This window comes from Lampris incognitus, chromosome 4 (genome assembly GCF_029633865.1).
Source record: "Lampris incognitus isolate fLamInc1 chromosome 4, fLamInc1.hap2, whole genome shotgun sequence".
Classification (NCBI taxonomy): Eukaryota; Metazoa; Chordata; class Actinopteri; order Lampriformes; family Lampridae; genus Lampris; species Lampris incognitus.
In genome coordinates, this window is record NC_079214.1 from 32,839,553 (window position 1) to 32,857,737 (window position 18,185).

At 42.2% G+C, this 18,185-nt stretch overlaps 1 protein-coding gene across 1 annotated transcript in view; it reads left to right on the plus strand.

Annotated features, from left to right (window-relative positions):
- LOC130112027 (MAM domain-containing glycosylphosphatidylinositol anchor protein 1) overlaps positions 1-18,185 on the plus strand; it is a 326,189-nt gene that overhangs the window by 252,049 nt on the left and 55,955 nt on the right. The window contains exon 16 of the mRNA XM_056279334.1: positions 3,570-3,700. Coding sequence (XP_056135309.1) covers positions 3,570-3,700 — 131 coding nt within the window. The remainder of the gene's footprint in view (positions 1-3,569; positions 3,701-18,185) is intronic.

The window sequence follows — 18,185 nt, forward strand, 5'->3', positions numbered from 1 at the left end:
GCAGATATTTGGTGGTGGTTGTTTCTACTATTAGATATGTTTTGTGGATGAGAGGCACAGTGCCTAATAATAGTTTGTATCAGGAAAACTCCCAGTGAGAGGTTCAATGACAGATGAGGCCAGCGGAGGGAGTCAGCGGGTGGAACAGTACTGTCAAGTGCCACCATAGGCAGAAGCGGAGGCTCCGTGAGGGAAGCATGGGATGTAAACAGTCAGTCATATGGAGAGGACTGTACGGCGTGCTGTAGGTTGGCTGCTAACATTCGGCTACCCAGCCTGTTTGAGTGAACTCCATCAGACCTGAAGAAGGAGAGACGATCCCAAAATAGATTAAAATTATTAATAAAACCAATATTGTGAGCTCGCCAGACAGAGATGAGCCATGTCTGCAGGTTGAGAATTCTGTTGAAACGCCCTGCTCCACAGGTCAGTGAAGGAATAGGACCTGAGATAAAAACAGATTTTCTACACATACTTAAAAAGCTGAAAAGGTCACTAAAATATTTTTTCATTAATTCAGACTGCTGACAAGCTGCATCATTTGTCCCCACACAAATGATCACTCGATTGGTGGAGGACGGGATTGAGCGGAACAACCCTGAGAGTTTATTCAGGATATCAGGGACATACACAGCCCCAACGCTACAGAATTGGAGGCTTCAGTGCGATCAAGTCAGTGCAGGAGCCGATAATCAAATAAGTCGTTAGTTATTAAAGTTAAAAGATTAAAGTGAAAGTTAAAAAGTTAAAAGCAAGCAGGACAACAGCAAACAAACCATAAGCTGGGAACCAATATTGTGAATAAAAGAGATTTTGGGCGGCACGGTGGCCCAGTGGTTAGAGCTGTCACCTCACAGCAAGAATGTCGGGTTTGAACCCTGGGGTTGTCCAACCTTGGGATTTATCCCAGGTCGTCCTCTGTGTGGAGTTTGCATGTTCTCCCCGTGTCTGCGTGGGTTTCCTCCGGGTGCCGCGGTTTCCTCCCACCATCAAAAAGACATGCATGTTAGGGTTATAATACTTCAGTCTGTTCCCCTGACCAAGGCATGGCAAGACGAACTGGAGTTGGTCCCCGGGTGCTGCACGGTGGCTGCCCAACTGATCCTAGCTACACAGCTAGGATGGGTTAAATGCAGAGCATAATTTTCCCACGGGGATTCATAAAGTATATCAGGCCACAATGACCTGGGAAAGACCCAGAAGATGAGACGTGATGTGACAGACATCCGTCACTGTTTTTAAGGGTTTGGAAAAATAGTTTTTTGGGAGTTTTTGGCATGAAACCATGGTTTAGCCCTTTGTTAGCTATCACATCTTGTGAGCATGACTTGGTGATGTCTAAGTCTGCTACTTTTTCAACTCCACCTGCAAACTGAATTGGTTATTTACTGCATATGACTCAACATCATTTACTTTAACATATTTTAACAACTTTAACAGTAAACATCATCCTTGTCTTAGTGGCTTAGTTGTTCTTGTTGTTGCTGGGTGAAATAAGCCAGTGTGCAATGTGTGACTTCGAAAAAGTGTGAGGCTAGCTGAGCCCGATGGAGCAGCAGTGTGAGAGAAGATAAAAAGAGAGAATCTTGTGAAGTATTTGTGCTGTTTATCCACTATTCAGCTGACAATACAAGGAGAAGGAAAATAGATCAGAGGGGAAGAGGCAAGAAAGAGAGAGAGGGGGAAAGGCAAGAAGGAGGGGGAGAGCGAGAGAGAGAGAGAGAGAGACTACATGGCTGAGGAAATGCTAATAACACCCCTGAAGTCATTAATGCTAATTGTCAGAAGAATAGTCTAGCCCTGTGTTCAAGTACAGTAATGTGTGCCCCAATATGATTGTGTACACCTGTGCTGTGGTCTGTGTGTGTGTGTGTGTGTGTGAGTGAGTGTGTGTGTGTGTGTGTGTGTGTGTGTGTGTGTGGCCTGCTGTCTTTCCCATTCACTAATCTCAAGAGTAGCAGGCCTGATAGAGCTGTCCCTGGCCCTCTGCCTCTCTTACACTCTCCCACCAGCACAGTATACGTTCCCTCAGCCCAATCAATACACTGCCTATCAGACCTCCCTTTTCTGTGTGTGTGTGTGTGGGGGGGGGGGGTAGACAGAGCAGAGGAGTGGGTCCTGATGAGTGAGTGAGGGGGCAGTGCGAGTGGAAGAAAGACCCCAGGGTGTGGTTGGTGAATGATTAAGAAATGAGTAAGAAATAGGGACTGACAACAGTGAGTGATGGATGATAAAGGAGAGAACCAGCAGGTTGTGTGAGAGTTTGAGAGAGAAGTTACAAAAAAAAAAGGCAGACATTGAACAAAGAGTAAGACGTTACCTCATCTTTGCCTTCTGGGTTTAAAGGGGAACGTTTGGGAGACTGAGAGATGAGAAGATGACAGGAATATATTTCAGTGAATATGAATAAATGTATTAATAAGCGATAGCGGCTATCATACCAACCCTAGAGACAATTTGAAAATAAAGAAAAAAAAGCACATTGGAAACTGTTGTTCAGGGTTCAAACACTGAAATATTAAAGCTTTTTTTTTTCAGTCAAAAGCTGATGTTTTTGTGTGCCTGTAATGAGTCTCCTTTTCAATCCATTGGCTTGCATGATAACAGAATGAGCATTCATTTTTTTATCATAATTGTCATATATTATGAAATATGATAGTGATGATAGCTATTGACAAACTGTTGTTCAGTTTTTGTGCCGTACACCTGTGCTGACCACAGCACAGGTGTACACAATCATATTGGGGCACCCCCCCCCACACACACACACAAAACATAAATATACACACACATACTACACAGCACTTCCCCATGTACCCCTAGTATCCCTAAGTACTGTTCACCTCAGCACGCCCTCTCTCTCTTGACAGAGTAGGAAGTTAATTACTGCCAGCCTGGTGCTTATTTCCTGGATTGAGGACCATTACTCAGCACCAGCTCAAGGACATGGAAACACATTCACACACATGCGTACACATTCAGTGGAACAATGATATACAATTAATTACACACACTATCTAAAGCACACACAAGTACATCTGTACAATAAGGGATAAGCATATGACAACACACACACACACACACACACACACACACACACACTGAAGAAAAAACTGTGCCCCCTGCTTGTGTATTTGTTTAAGAGACTGGAGTCTGGTTAATGTTCCAATTAGGAGCTAGCTGAGGATCGTTAAGAAGACGAATGATTCACTCATAGCTCAGAGAGAGAGAGAAAGGAAGAAAGAAATGGTTGGAATGTGCAATAGCTTAAGTCGCTGTAGTGTCCTCGGCTCCTTTTTTTAAATATCAGAATCAATGTTTCTAATAGTTATGCAATGTTATCCACCCTACCATTCACTGCTTTTCCACTTTCCCTCTTCACCCCTGTCTTTCCACAATTACACTATCCTTTTCTCCATACTTCCACTGCCCTCTTCAGTCTTAATTAGAATTAGAACAAATGAAAATGAATTACGGTGGAGCAGCAGACCTGCCATATGACTCCTTTGTGTATGTGCACATGTTAACACTTGTGTGTGTGCATGATTGTCTGCATTTCTTTTTTTCAGGTACCCTCAATGTGCTGCTAAGAGTAAGAAGCATTGCTTCTGTGGACTCAGTGGCCTGGACGAGATCTGGGCACCAGGGCTCTGAATGGAAAAAGGCTTTCTTTGACATTAGCCCCGGCGGACCTTTCCAGGTAAATCTTGGTGATCCATGCTGGTAACACTGGAGACAGGTGCAATATACCCAGCTTTCATGTCAAAAATGTGCTTTTTCAACCACATTCAGTGCTGTTATGTAAAAGCAAGTTGCAACATAATGGCTGGCTGTAGTAGATGCTTCTATCAGTGACCAGTTGTAAGGTGCGAGTCTCAAATACCCATCCACTTTTCCGCTGACTAATACTTTGTCAAATTTTGTTTTGGTTGTTGTCAGTTACCACTGATGCTTCAATGGTATTCCTTTGGGTTGACTGGGTTTAAAATGTATGTTAAGTTGTAAATTATGTTTCAAACTGGTTAAGCAAGCAATGGTATGTCAAGGGTTAAGTGGGATGGACAGGAAGTTCTTGCCATATAGGGTTTTTGATGCGGGATGGTGGTGGTGGTGTGTGTGTGTGTGTTGGGACGGTGGTAATAACTGAATAACAAAACAGTATAACATTTTGGAAAAGGACATCATATATTTGATTAATGTTACAATTTCCTCCCAATATCTGTGTCTACTTACATTCATCACTGCTCCAGCTACTTGCTTCCTCCTCGGAAGTGGTTTCTGTAAAGGATGGACTCTGCTAATCCCCAGATACAAGCGGTTTGGTTGTGAATTCTGTGAATTCTAGATGGAATAGTCAGAATTGGTCTTGGAGTTCTCAGAATTCCTTGAGAAGTGTGTGGATTTTAGTGAATTCTTTGCCATGATAGGTAGTGGCATTCTATCACATGTAGTAAACCTGAAAAATAACGAGTTTGTAGGGCCTCTACAGCTTGGAGTCCCTGTACCTTTCCTTCCTCGTATATAATCCTATTTCTCAGACATCCAAGCTCTCTTCTGAACTGGACATGGAAAAAAAAAGTTAATGGGGAAATATGAGAGTATTCAATAAAAATGAAAACAAATGTTTTATTTATATATTCATTTTTTGTAAAAAGCTTCAAAGTTAGTGCAAAGAAAAACATGATAGCAGAAAATTATTATTGGGGTTTTGTTTGAATTATCAACATAAATTAAAATTTTTGATGAATATGAGCACAGCATCTGAGCATCTTCTAGTATTTTACCACTGTGGGGAATATTGATAAATGAGGGTCCAGTGAGTGAAAACTCAGCTCATTTTCTGCTGAATCTCAGCAGCAAACCCATCAACAAAGTAGCTGGAGGATTATCTGCTTTATCAAGAATGTGCTGATCTCAAGGTATAGTATGGCATTTTACACTATTTCAAAGCTGCTTTGATGAATTGACAAAACCTCGGTAACCCTGTGTCATGAACAGTAAAAGCAGCGGATAGACATCCATTTACGATGAGGGCTGGCGATGAGCAGCAGCAGATGCCACAGCAGCAGCAGGCACTGTGATGTGCCACCACCCAGAGCATCAACTTGAATTTGGGCCTAGGTTAACTTTATGCAAATTAGTGATAATGTAGCAACTAATGGCAGATGGGGATTTCCTCCCGCTGTAACATCTCTACTACAAAAATTGACTGACTGGCCATCTTGCAAGATGAGAAAATCCCAGATGAGCCGCCCAACCATGGGTCACTTGGACTACTCAGAATGGGTTATTACACTGATCTAAAAAATTATATATATATATATATATATATATATATATATATATATAAAACTTTGTTAAAAGAAACACTCAACGGTAGGGGAAGTGCTCAATAAATAAAGAGCAAAATAATCCTGATGACTGCTTATGGCATGAAACAGGCTTGTACTGTTTCATAAAGAAATTACTTGACTCACTGGATTATATATATATATAAACTTAGCACAAAAAGTAAGGAAATGTGTGTTTGGTGGATTATTTCTTTGTTGTAACAATGCTTCTTGGCAATAAATCTTATATCAGGCACCTGATTGTCAGCACCTGGGGTACCAGAAGCTCAAAACAAGAGTCAATAGCAACAGCAAAATAAGCTGTTTGGCATTGGCAGAGAAGATTTGGCAAATTTTACATGGGCACAACCCACATACTCAGCTCTGCTGCTCATCCCACAAATGCATGTTCCTTACAAATGTGGCACCATTTAAAAGGGGAGTAAACAGGCTTTCCAACGGTATAAGATTTATTGCCAAGAAGCATTGTTACAATGAATAAATAATCGACCAAACACAAATTTCCTTACTTTTTGTGCTAGGTATAGGTTTAAATAGCGGTGTTTTTTTTTGGTTTTTTTTTTGGAAACCATCAATCTTTATATGTATATATATATATATATATATATATATATATATATTTATGGCCTAAATACTGTGCTGTTCTCTTTCATTTTTTTTTCAAACTGTTTTATGTTTTATTTTGTACTGTGGCTGACTGTCTAGCCTATGGACTTGTAGTAAAGCAGATATTTAGTGTGAGTTGGTTGTGAGTGTGGTCTGTGTATCAATATGTACAGTCTAGTCAGGCTGTTTAATTTTTATCTCAGACTTTGATGTTAACAATATAAACTGGCGTTGGGTTCGGAAATAGGGTCAGTATATGTGACAAATGCAAAGGCTGTTTTTTGACCCAAGTCCATCACTGACTACAAACTTGGTAGGATATTGCCACAGCAACCACTAGCATGCAAGCCACTTCTGGTGTGAATGCAAAGTAATGTGCGTATGTAGCGCAAAGCTGTAGACGGCTACGAATACAAAATAAATAAATCAACTTATTCACTATTTATGATGGCTTCAGCTCCAGTTTAGTCTACACAAGTTTACTATACTTATGTGAACCAGAGTTTACTTTGTGTAATTAAATGGCAAGATAGGGGTGTCCGGGTAACATAGTAGGCTATTCCATTGCCTGCCAACACGGGATCTCCGGATCGAATCCCCGTGTTACCTCCGGCTTGGTCCGGCATCCCTACAGACACAATGGGCCATGTCTGCGGGTGGGAAGTCAGATGTGGGTATTTGTCCTCGTCGCTGCACTAGTGCCTCCTCTGGTCGGTTGGGGTGCCCCCCCCAGATCGGCAGAGGGGGTGGAGCAGCAACTGGGATGGCTCAAAAAGAGCGGGGTAATTGGGCAGATACAGTTAGGAAGAAAAAGGGAAAAAATTGAAAAATTAAATGGCAAGATTAAAGTAAATTTACTTTGGCTTGTATGTGGTGGGCCATTATCAGTGAACAAGTGAAATGCAGAACTGCATTTTTTGTTGGCTTCATCAGAACATGACCTCTTTGCAGCTGAGTGTGAAATGACCGGGATGAGAATCAGCACCTCCAAGTCTGAGGCCATGTTTCTCTACCGGTAAATGGTGGATTGCTCCCTCCGGGTTGGGGATGAGTTGTTGCCTCACTTGAAGGAGTTCAAGTATCTCGGGGTCTTGTTCACAAGTGATGGTAGAATGGAGCAGGAGATTGACAGGCGGATTGGTGCAGCATCAGCAGTAATGCGGACGTTGTACCGGACCGTTGTGGCGAAGAGGGAGCTGAGCTGGAAGGCAAAGCTCTCAATTTACCAGTCAGTCTTCGTTCCAACCCTCACCTATGGTCATGAGCTTTGAGTAGTGACCAAAAGAATGAGATCGTGGATGCAAGTGGCTGAAATGAGTTTCCTCTGTAGGGTGTCTGGGCTCAGCCTTAGAGATAGGGCAAGGAGCTTGGATATCCGGAAGGAGCTCAGAGTAGAGCCGCTGCTCCTTCGCGTCGAAAGTAGCCAGTTGAGGTGGTTCAGGCATCTGATTAGGATGCCCCTTAGGCGCCTTCCTTTGGAGGTTTTCCGGGCATGGCCAACTGGGAGGAGACCCTGGGGTAGACCCAGAACTCGCTGGAGGGACTACATGTCCATTCTGGCCTGGGAATGCCTTGGGATCCCCCAGGAGGAGCTGGAGGGCGTTGCAGGGGAGAGAGACGTCTGGAGTGGCCTACTTAGCTTGCTGCCACTGCGACCTGACCCCGCAGACGTGGCTGAAGATGAATGAATGAAAAAGTGAAATGCAGAAGAATTTTGTTGATCGTTGAACCAGAGAATAGTTATTGGCGTTAGGGAACATACAGCATAATAAGCCACCCACTGGGTGGGTCTACTGGGTCTGTAGTAATTTCAGAAGTGTGGAGTTATCCTTCTTAAAGAATGTATTAAAGAATGACTTGAGCATATATCCTACCTCCAAAAACCCCAAACCAAGATCAGTCAATAAAGGCACACCAAGTCTGAGGAGTAAAACTGTATTTGTAGATTTTCAAGAATTAAAAGTGATCCAGAGTCTTCTATTTACAAGCAGGCTCTTCCAAGTACATAGGTCAATAGACCTAAAATATAGATGTTTAAATACATTCCAGATTGCATCTTTACCAAGTCAGCCAAAGGCAAATCCCTGCTGGCACAGTGAAGGAAATGTGTGCATGATTTCAGGCCTCTGGGCTCCAGTGCTACGTTCAGTCAATGCAGTGAGGTAGAATGAACTAGAGGAGATAATAGGGTTGACTGTGATATGAGCCCTGCTTGTTGACACATCATGGAGGTCCCTTTGGCTCTATGGCAGCTGCAGTTGCACTTAAGCTCTTCCCTGTGGGGATGAGACCAAGTGAATCTGAAAGCCTCAGTTCTCCTTGCTGGCTGGACATGTGGCTTTGTACCCTTTCTTTTTCTGTTTCCCTCTCAGACACTCATAAATATGTTGGTCTGTGTCTTAGTCACTGTGCAGATAAGGGCATCCAACAAACAGGTGTACAAAAATAAAAGAAAAAGAAAAAGACAGCATTACAGAGGGAATGAGTAAATGCGGAGAGAAAGCAGGCAGACATCAACTACATCCCTGAGGGTTCCCAGCCAAGCGGCCCCCTTGACCCGAGTCAATATCCTCCAACCCACTCATAGCCATCTAACCAGCTCACTATAGCTGAGAGATGCATGCTTTAACTGGCCTTGGGACTCATCTTCTCCGTGTCCTCGCAGAGCCGATAACTCTCTTTTCCTCTCTCCTTGTGTCTTTCTGTTCATCTGTCTATGTTGTTCTCTCTCTCTCTCTCTCTCTCTCTCTCTCTCTCTCTCTCTCTCTCTCTCTCTCTCTCTCTCCTCTCTCTCTCTCTCTCTCTCTCTCTCTCTCTCTCTCTCTCTGTCTCTCTCCCCTGCCCATCTTTTTCTATTTACTTAAAGTACTTTTGTGTGTCTGTCTTTGTTCTTATATTTATCACTTCTCTTACAAACTGCTTATCTGTCTCTCCATTGCCTCCCCAATCACTGCCCGCACCCATTTCTGTCTGCCCTGCACTGGGACTTTAGGACCAGTTAGATCAGTACAATCCGTATCCACATGTCTCAAAGATAGCAAATCACGGCCCAAGAATTAAAACCAACACAGGTGCAGAGGTGCATGTGTGAAAACAGAAACACATACACTTGCACACAAACATGCATATTCACACAAACACAAGCAGAAACTCCTTTCGCACACTTTATTTTGCTTATTTTTCTCACATGTACATGGAAACTATTCTCCTGCCCCCTGCAGTGATTAGCTGTGACAGGTCAATTAACAAGCTTATTTATGGGGAGGGGATGCCTGCTAGTTGTGTTGTAATGATTGCAGATAGTCTTTGTATGTGCATGAGGGAAATTGAATTCATGATGAATATGGGCTGGATATTTTGGGTAGGGGCTGCATTTGCTCTTCATTAACTTTATGTCCACCACATTGGTGTGTGCTTGGCATAATAGTGAGCGAAGCACAAAGGAGTTTCGCTAGGATTTTCTAGTCCCAGGCAAATTTTCAAGATCATAAAAAAATCATGTGGAAATCTGCGTGCATCAGTTTTAAGGGACCCGGCAGTTGTTTAATATGAGGCAGACAAAAGTTCTTGTGATCCAGTCCTAAAGGTCCTATGAAATTAAAAATGTATTTTCAAGCTTATTGGCTCTTTTATCTGCACTTAGATTACATGTATTTCACACTATGTTCTAGAAATGTCAGTTTTTTTGGTGTGTTTGAAAAAATAAGGTTTTTCTCTTCCTAAAATATATAGCAGTTTTTGTTATCGCCTCAGAATGCACTCACAGATGTACACTAAAAATGTCCAATGAATAATCTAGAGAAAACAAGTGATCTTCTACCACCAAACTGAAACTAGCTAATAGCATATTGATGTGCACATTCTTGTAACAATGCCCGAGCATTATTGGTTGTTCATCAATTCAAACGCCGTCCCCTCACAAATCCCAGCTGGCAGGTATGTTTCATTTGGATAATCATGGCAGTTCACAGTGATCTGAACACCGTTTCATGTATCCATAAATCAAGTATGGGACTCTTGTGACAATATCATGTTAGTTTGTTTACATCTTTGACTTTTAGTCTCAACTTCTGTAGTGTGTTCTGTGCAACAATGGTAGACTGCAAGGTGATGACACTTGTCTCCATGCATGGCTGTCAATAGCCACTCAAAGAACGAGTGATGCCTGTGATTACCTGTCATCCTAAATGTATAATATGTGCATAATTGGGATGGAAAAGAAGCCATTAAGTAAGGCTCTCCATTAAGTAAGGCTCTCTGTTATTAGGATTCTGAAAACCCTTTGGTGTGTTCAACATTAGAGGAAAACAATTGTTTAAAACTAGAATAGGCACATGTGACTGGATGCCCTTATGACTGTGGACAGTTCTGTTCTGTTTGGTTCAACCTTGATAAGATGTTAATGTGTCTCCTGCAAAATTTGAAACTGCTAGAGTGCACACACACTTAAACCTACACACAAAAACACACCTACACCTACGTCCATTACCAGCAACCCCCCACACACACACACACACACACACACACACACGGAAATTGTTCACCCACTTTTGTTTTCTGGCACAGCAGTTTCTCATCAAGTGAGGTTTTCTGTTCCCTCAAATATTTTATTACATTCATTACAATCCAGCTGTGTTAGAGCTTATTGCTGGTCTGGCACAGACATTGTCTAAAGTAGAAGAATGTAGAGTGACTTGAAAGAGTAGAGTGTTTTATTTCATATGTGATTAACATTCAGGTCATTTCTCAAAGTATTTGTGGAAACTACCAACTCCCAGAGCTAGAAACAAAGTAAAAGTGCCCCCCTTGACACACACACACACACACACACACACACACACACACACACACACACACACACACACACACACACGCATGCACAATGATTGTGTCAGGACCGGCAGCACCAGGAAGAGCCTTGTCCTTTCCATTTGATCCCTATGGACTGTTTAAACAGGCAGCCTAATTGGTGCCAAACACTGGACTCTGGCAGTAATGAATATGGATGATAAAGTGAAATAGACAGCAATGTGCAAGTAGGGACCAGTGCATGTGTGTGTTTGTGTATGAGTGTGTGAGATAAAGTTACAGAGAAGAAAGAAGGAATGGGGCGGTTTGTATTAGCATATGTATTTGAATCATTAATAATGCTGCACTTAACACATCTTAAATATTCATCCCATTTGTTTTGTGACAAAGCGTTATGGAGGATTCTGCTAATGTGACTCAGTCGAGGTCAGTTGGGCAGGTTGGCTGGAAGGATAAAGGAAGGGAGGAAGGGAGAGATAAGTAGTGAGGCAGATGAGGGGTGTCACATCTGCATATTGAGGTCATCTTCTGCCTTTCTCTGCCTTTCTTTTCTGGTGCCTAGTTAGGGGGTATGTATACCCCCCCTCACTGTATGTGCTTATGCACAAATGGTGAGCCACCTTTCTGTTTTCACCCTGCTTGCTTAGGAATGAGTGTCCAAGAGACCACCTTTTTCTTTGCCTAAAGAAAATCTAATGTTTAATGAAATAAGAAAATCAACCAGCAGTCTTCCTGTGGGACTTCAAGTTCCAGACTGACAAGCACATGCTGGCTGACCAACCAGACATTGTGGTGGTCGACAAGAAACAGAAGACAGCAGTAGTGATTGATGTAACAATCCCGAGCAACGGCAACACCAGTGAAAGAGCACGAGAAGCTAGAGAAATACCAAGGGCTGAGGGATGAACTAGATCAGATGTGAAAGGTGAAATCCACAGTAGTCCCAGTGGTAAAAGGAGCACTAGGGGGTGTAGCCCCCCCCCCCCAAAAAAAAAAACTGAGAGTGGCTCCTCTTAACATAGCTTCTATTACTCTTTCCCATATCGTCATGCTGTGGCTGATCAACTTTATACCTTTGTAGTTGCTACAGTTCTGGACATAGCCCTTGTTCTTGAAAATCGGTACCAGTATGCTTCTTCTCCACTACTCAGGCATCCTCTCACTTTCCAAGATTGTGTTAAGTACTCAACAAATGAGGAGCGGAATATTAAGATAGATGTTGGAAATAAAAACTTCAATTCATAGCAGTACAAGCCTGTTACATGTGTCACACACTCATCGGCTAGCCAACTTGGCAGCTGGTTGCTGTCCACCGAAATTAGGGGCGTGACGCAGGGCAGTTTTTTTTTCCTATAACTTAATACTTTTTACTCTGTAATAAAACAGACAATTCGTCCTTTACACGAACCAATTATCCAGGAGAACAATGCCCCAGAAATGTTGCCCTTTGTTCCATGATTATATTAAGAAGTATATTAGCTATTTAGTTTGCAGCATCTATTTGGACTCCGCGCGCACACACACACACACACACACACACACACACACACACACACACACACACACACACACACACGCACGGGAAAACCACTGCCATGTTACAGATCGCAGTGGTTAGAATGGTTAAATAGTGTAGAGAGCATGCAGCCTTGATCCTTCCATCAGCCAGAGGTGGTGCAAGATGGTGCCTTTTTCTGTCACCGGATGAAATGAATACAAAAAGGTTAAACCTTGTTTAACTCTCACCACTATATCTGTCTTACTCTCATCCTGTTGCTCTAGTTATTCTCTGTTCTCTTTTGCATCTTTTATACACTCTAAATGCTCTGTTTCTCCCTCTGGCTGGGATGAAGGGTCAGATAGCCAGTGCCACAACTGATTTAGTTGCTCAAACAGTCTACGTAGAGGATCAAACCAGGGCATCTAGTGGGAGACGACCTCACTAACCACTAGGCCAGTGGTTTTCAACATTTTTGGCCATAAGACCCCCTGTGAAATTTTCTAGGACCCCCCACTGAAGACAAGATAACCTGTCTGCCTGTCATCACAACTGCCAACACACCCTAAAGAAGAGAAGAAGACTACTTTGGCAGATGGTGGGGTCCGTAGATATAATACCAGCCACCCTCCAGTCGTCAGCAGCAATGCAGTTAGTTGAGCTTATTCCATTTAACCCTATAAAAGTATAAAAGTTTAAAAACAACATTTGCTACCGTAATGCTCAAATATTTGCAAACCAAAAATCATTCTTTTCTTCCTTTTTTGCCATTAACACCAAACATGAGAGTGTGACCTCTACAGAAAATAAAATGACTAATATGTTTTTATAATATTAATTGCTTGCTTTGTGCTATTCATTTAGCTGAATAATTACTTATGTCTTGATGGCTTGCGACTGAAGCTTCCAATAATATCTTATCATCTCGAGGCCCTCCTGGTTGCTTCCTGAGGCCCCCTTTTTGGCCCTGATCCCACTGTTGAGAACCACTGCCCTCAGCTGTCCTCATCTGAGGCAAACAGGGTTTATATTGAGATTCAATCGGGAATCGAAACGCCAGGAGCGGAAACCACCAATCAACCAGGTGCACCTGCTCCTAGTTAAGCTACCGCTATGTTTATTTGATTCTCTCCCAGCAGGTGCAGAAAGAGAACGTATGGTGTGGGCCGTGTCTGCACATCAGTGGACACACATCAAGCCTAGAAAGGCTGCCTTTGGTGAAGACTGAAATTACTACCCCAAGAGGGGGCTGCCCTCGTCTGTTATAGACTATTGAACTCAGCCCTCAAAAGGGAACAGTATTAATCGCAGGAGTAGTCTGTGTTGTAAATTCTTTTTATGGTTTAATCTTTCTCTGCAGAAATAAAACCGACAAGAGCCAGACACACTTCTTCATTTGTCTTTGCTGAGTAAATACTGATAGCTTTTCACATTATCTATAATATGTTCTTTTGGCTATTTATGCCCACTCTTCTGCACTCTCGCTCTTTTTTTCCCCAATTAGTACATAAAGACATGGTGGGTTACTATTTACAGTGTTGTTTTAAAAAGCATCGATGCCAAGCCTGACATTAAAAAGCAACTAAACATCACTCTGTTAGGGGCATTGCTTGTCAACTTTGGCTCTTATTTTGGATATGACACACTGCATGAAACGTGATGTGTTTGGAAATATCCAGACAAAGTTAACTTCTGCCAAACCTGCTGTTTGCCAGAGGTATTCGGATGCCTGCAGAACTTCATGCTGACCTGCAAGCACTTGCAAATATCTGAATACAGCTCTTTGATGGAGGTTTTCAGGAATCCGACTGTGTAGTTAGGTGATGGCTTGGCCTTTCAAATGCAAATAGTCAATGGTCTGGGTGGGGCTGGGTATTGAATCCTACTCCCCTTTCCCTCTCCCTCCCCCATACGTAGTTCAGGGAAATACTAGGTGTTAATGTTCAAAATCAAGCTGCAACCTCCAGGGCTAGAAATTGAAGCCAACGTGGAATCGCCAAAAACTGCAGTTCCATGAATAGGGCTTAATATTGTTCTCGTGAAGTAGCCATTTTGAGTTGGTCTTGTTGTCTTAAGCCCTATTCGCACAGGACTAGTAATACCTGGGGACTTCTAGTTATTTGTAATAATTGCAGAAGTCATCTGTGATCTTAATCCTGTACGAATCGGCCATGTCTGTAAAGTGAAAATTCCAGTGCAAATTTCCTACCATAACCATACCATTACCATAGCAAACACAGAGGTCATCTGATTGTATTGCTGTAAAGCCCACTGAGGCAAATCTGTAATTTCTGATAATGGGCTATATACATAAAATTGACTTGACTTGATTATATTTAGTCCCATGCAAATCGCCATCTCAGTAATTTGGGGTCGAATTTTTGTTTAAGCAAGGTTTTTTGTTTTGTCTGTGCCTTGTTCCTGCCTCTTTCCTGGTCGAGGATTATGGAGGCTGCAGTGGAAATTATAAATGAAAGTTTTGACAGCATTTTGGGTGCAAATTCAGGAGGCTCATCTCGCTAGACAGCATGGGGACTCAATCGCAGAAACAACAAGCTCAAATCCACCAGAAGAGCAAAATCTCGAAAGGTAATGAGATGGATGACACACATGGCAGCATGCAATAAGGAACATTTTTCTCACTTACCTAAGACTTGTCTATCTAGCTTTGACATTTTCAATCATATTTGGGGAACAATGTCAGTAAATTTGAGTAAAATGGGCTTCACTTATCCCGTGTGAATGTGCCATACAAAACACAAACGTTGGGGGGGGGGTAGTTTCTAAATCACATAATGTCTCCAGGTAATACTAGTCCTGTGCAAATAGGGTTTTAGGGTGCGATAAATTTGGAATGAGCTGCAGTCAACCAGGAAATGCCAAAGCGAGACTCATGAAACTTGTATCATATTTGGTAATCTGTCCATGTAAAAAAATGCCAGATGCCAGATTTTCCCATCATACACATCCCACATGACAGAGTCAGGCATGTTCCGGTGTCTCCATTGTTCACACTTCTCCAAAAATCTAGACCCTCTCATAAAAGACTCCAAAAACTTATTGACCTTTATTTAACATTAGACTCATATGGGATACAGGCACGGGAGTAGGTTTCACTTGAACATTGGGGGGGACACATTTAGCGGGGGGTCAGGGGGTCCTCCCCATGGAAATGTTGAGCATCACACATTTAATCTCCTGCATTCTGGTGAATTTGTATGCACCAATTTGCTCTTTTTCTACATCAATTTATTGTGGAAATGTCTTATTTATGTACAAGAAAAACAACTTTCAGATAGGCTAGGCTATAGTGACACAAAAAGGAAAATAATGAAGTAGACTGTCATTATGTATTTCAAATATTTATTCTCCTTCAGCTATTGTTCTTCACTTTGTATTTAACATAAATATTAGTCTAATAATCACTATACAATGTCTGTTCCAAAAAAGGAAACTGTTACTTTCCTCTTGCTCATGTTGACTCTGTGAATGAAAGTAGTTGATGCATTTGAACTAATACAATACCCTTGGCACAAATTGGTTTGTAGATGTACCTATTATGTTATCTCATGTGCCCGAAATTATCAGTTCAAGTTCATTTAAGCTAACATAAACGTCTAGGGGCTACTGTTAGCAAGCGCTAGCTAGCTAGCTAGTTCGTGAGGGGGTCTGAACTGATAACCCCCAACACAAGTTATAAACTAGATAAGGCTATAATTCATCCGGAAATACGTAAGAAAATCTAACTCAGAAACCCCAAAGGTAAGAAAGGGTGGTGTACTGGGCTAGACAAGCAAGCTGGCTAGCTACGTTACTTACACTTGCTTACACGATCATTCATGCTCCGGTCTCCTGGTTGTCAGGAGCAACTGCAAGACAGCAACGAGGTGGGCAATCCCAGTGGCAAGGTTAAAATGGTATGGTCCAAGCATAGGGGTGTATGAAATTGTTGGAACACAAGTATGAATGACATTTTAAGTAGGTCGACTGTCTGTGTTGTTATTTTACCTTTTTTGGCGAGGGAGTTAACATCATTCATGATATATTTTTGGGGGGGGACAAATTCACCTCTTCTAAATATTGAGGGAGACATGTCCCCCCTGACCCCCCCATAAGTTACGCCATAGGGGTATTATTTATCAATTCAGCTAATAAGCTTCCTCATCAAAGGAGTCCCACATGTTTTTTTCTTAATTTGCTCTGTAGATGTTTGTGGAAAGGAATATAACCACATGTGTTGCTGATTTTTGAACTGGTTCTGGTGGTGATGTGATTCCTCAAGTGTGTATGTTGACATACTCTTGGGGCACACTACGTACTGACAAAAGCTGTCTCTGCTGATGTTAGTCCATTTCCTGTGTGAATATAAAGTCTTGGGGATCGTTCCAGCCAGCTCACTGACTGTGTGCATGCACAGAATATGTCCCATGAGCCAAATGAATTGTCTGCAAAGACTACACGATCTGATGTTTTGAAAACTGCTTGCCATGCCAAAAGCGTAACTGCAAGCAGTTTCACCATTAAATGTCCAGAGGTGTCTTCAGTGACTGCATCTCTATATTTTTCTCCTACAATACCTGCAGCTACATGGACACTTTTTTTTCCATTCTGATTGAAATCATGCAAGTTAAAGAATTCAGGTCAACTATTCACATGGGATGTGATCTAATATGGTCTGGTGTTTACATATGCCACTGCATTTAATTGGAACAGATGTGTGACATGCGCTATGAAATTTTTTCGTGGACATGTTTGAAGTGGTTGTTATTTCTTATTTTTCTACCATCTAGGCTTCCAGTTCTTTAAGTTTCTCTTCACCTTCTGGGGGAGTTGGCAGTCTTCACAGGGCATTGTATCTGATCCAGATACAATCCAACTTTTGTGAGGGAGATAGATGTCAGCCTCTCAAGTGGCAGACCATGACTGACACAGGCAAGATAATTCTGGAGTCTTTGAAGAGATATGACTGGGCAAAAGTCTGTCTTGGAACACTAGCTAGTTACTTTGGCTAAAAACAAGCTGGTGCTAACTAGCTGCAGAATCCGCTAGCGGTACAAATGCAGGGATCGGCGATCATGAGCAAAAAGAGGAAAGCTCAGTCTGTGTTACATAGCCATAGTTGAGTGAAAGTAGAATATGTTCATGAATTAAACAATAACAGGCTGTATGTCCAGAAATCAGACAAAAGCACAGTTGATCATGGCCAAGGCTAAGGGTTGAGTCCACAGAGTTCTCACCACTTACAGTGCCAGCACTAAGGAGTCAGAGACTTCAGTGCAAGTCTGTGCAACAACTGACCTTTCACAAAAGCCCTGCCTCCTTAGTTACTGTTGCTATGTCTGTCAAGCTTCTTGACTTTGTTGGACGTCGGACTCGAGCTGTCAACAGCCATGGCAGTACCGGTCCTTGTTAGTGAGTCTTTTTGGAACAATGCCCCCGCGACATCATTAAGGTCGAGGCAAAAGGGATTATAGTATGCAGTGGAGGGCTATATAAATAGTATTCATCAAACCAAGAATGAAGCGGACACAATATCAATAGAAGCGAAAGCATACAGGTCTCAAGCAAAGAATGAGAAACCTTGGGATATCATCCTAAAATTCAACCAGCACAGCCTTGTGGACCAGTCATGCACTTGTACTGCTGGGTGAGTTCTGTTTATATAACTTACGTTAGCTAGCTATTATTGAAATATTTTTATCAGTCAAAATCCTCCTACAAACTTCAGCAGAAAGTTACCTAGCTATAAGCTAGCTCCTATCGGTACTGTAGTCACGTAATAGTAACCATAACTTTTAAATCCAGTTTTGTGGGTGTTCTCACATCTGACATAGCCAGCAAGCTAGACAATGACAACATTAGCCAGCTAATCAGCAAGCACTAGCGTTAGCTTAACGTTACTTACCTTGGAGCAGACGTAT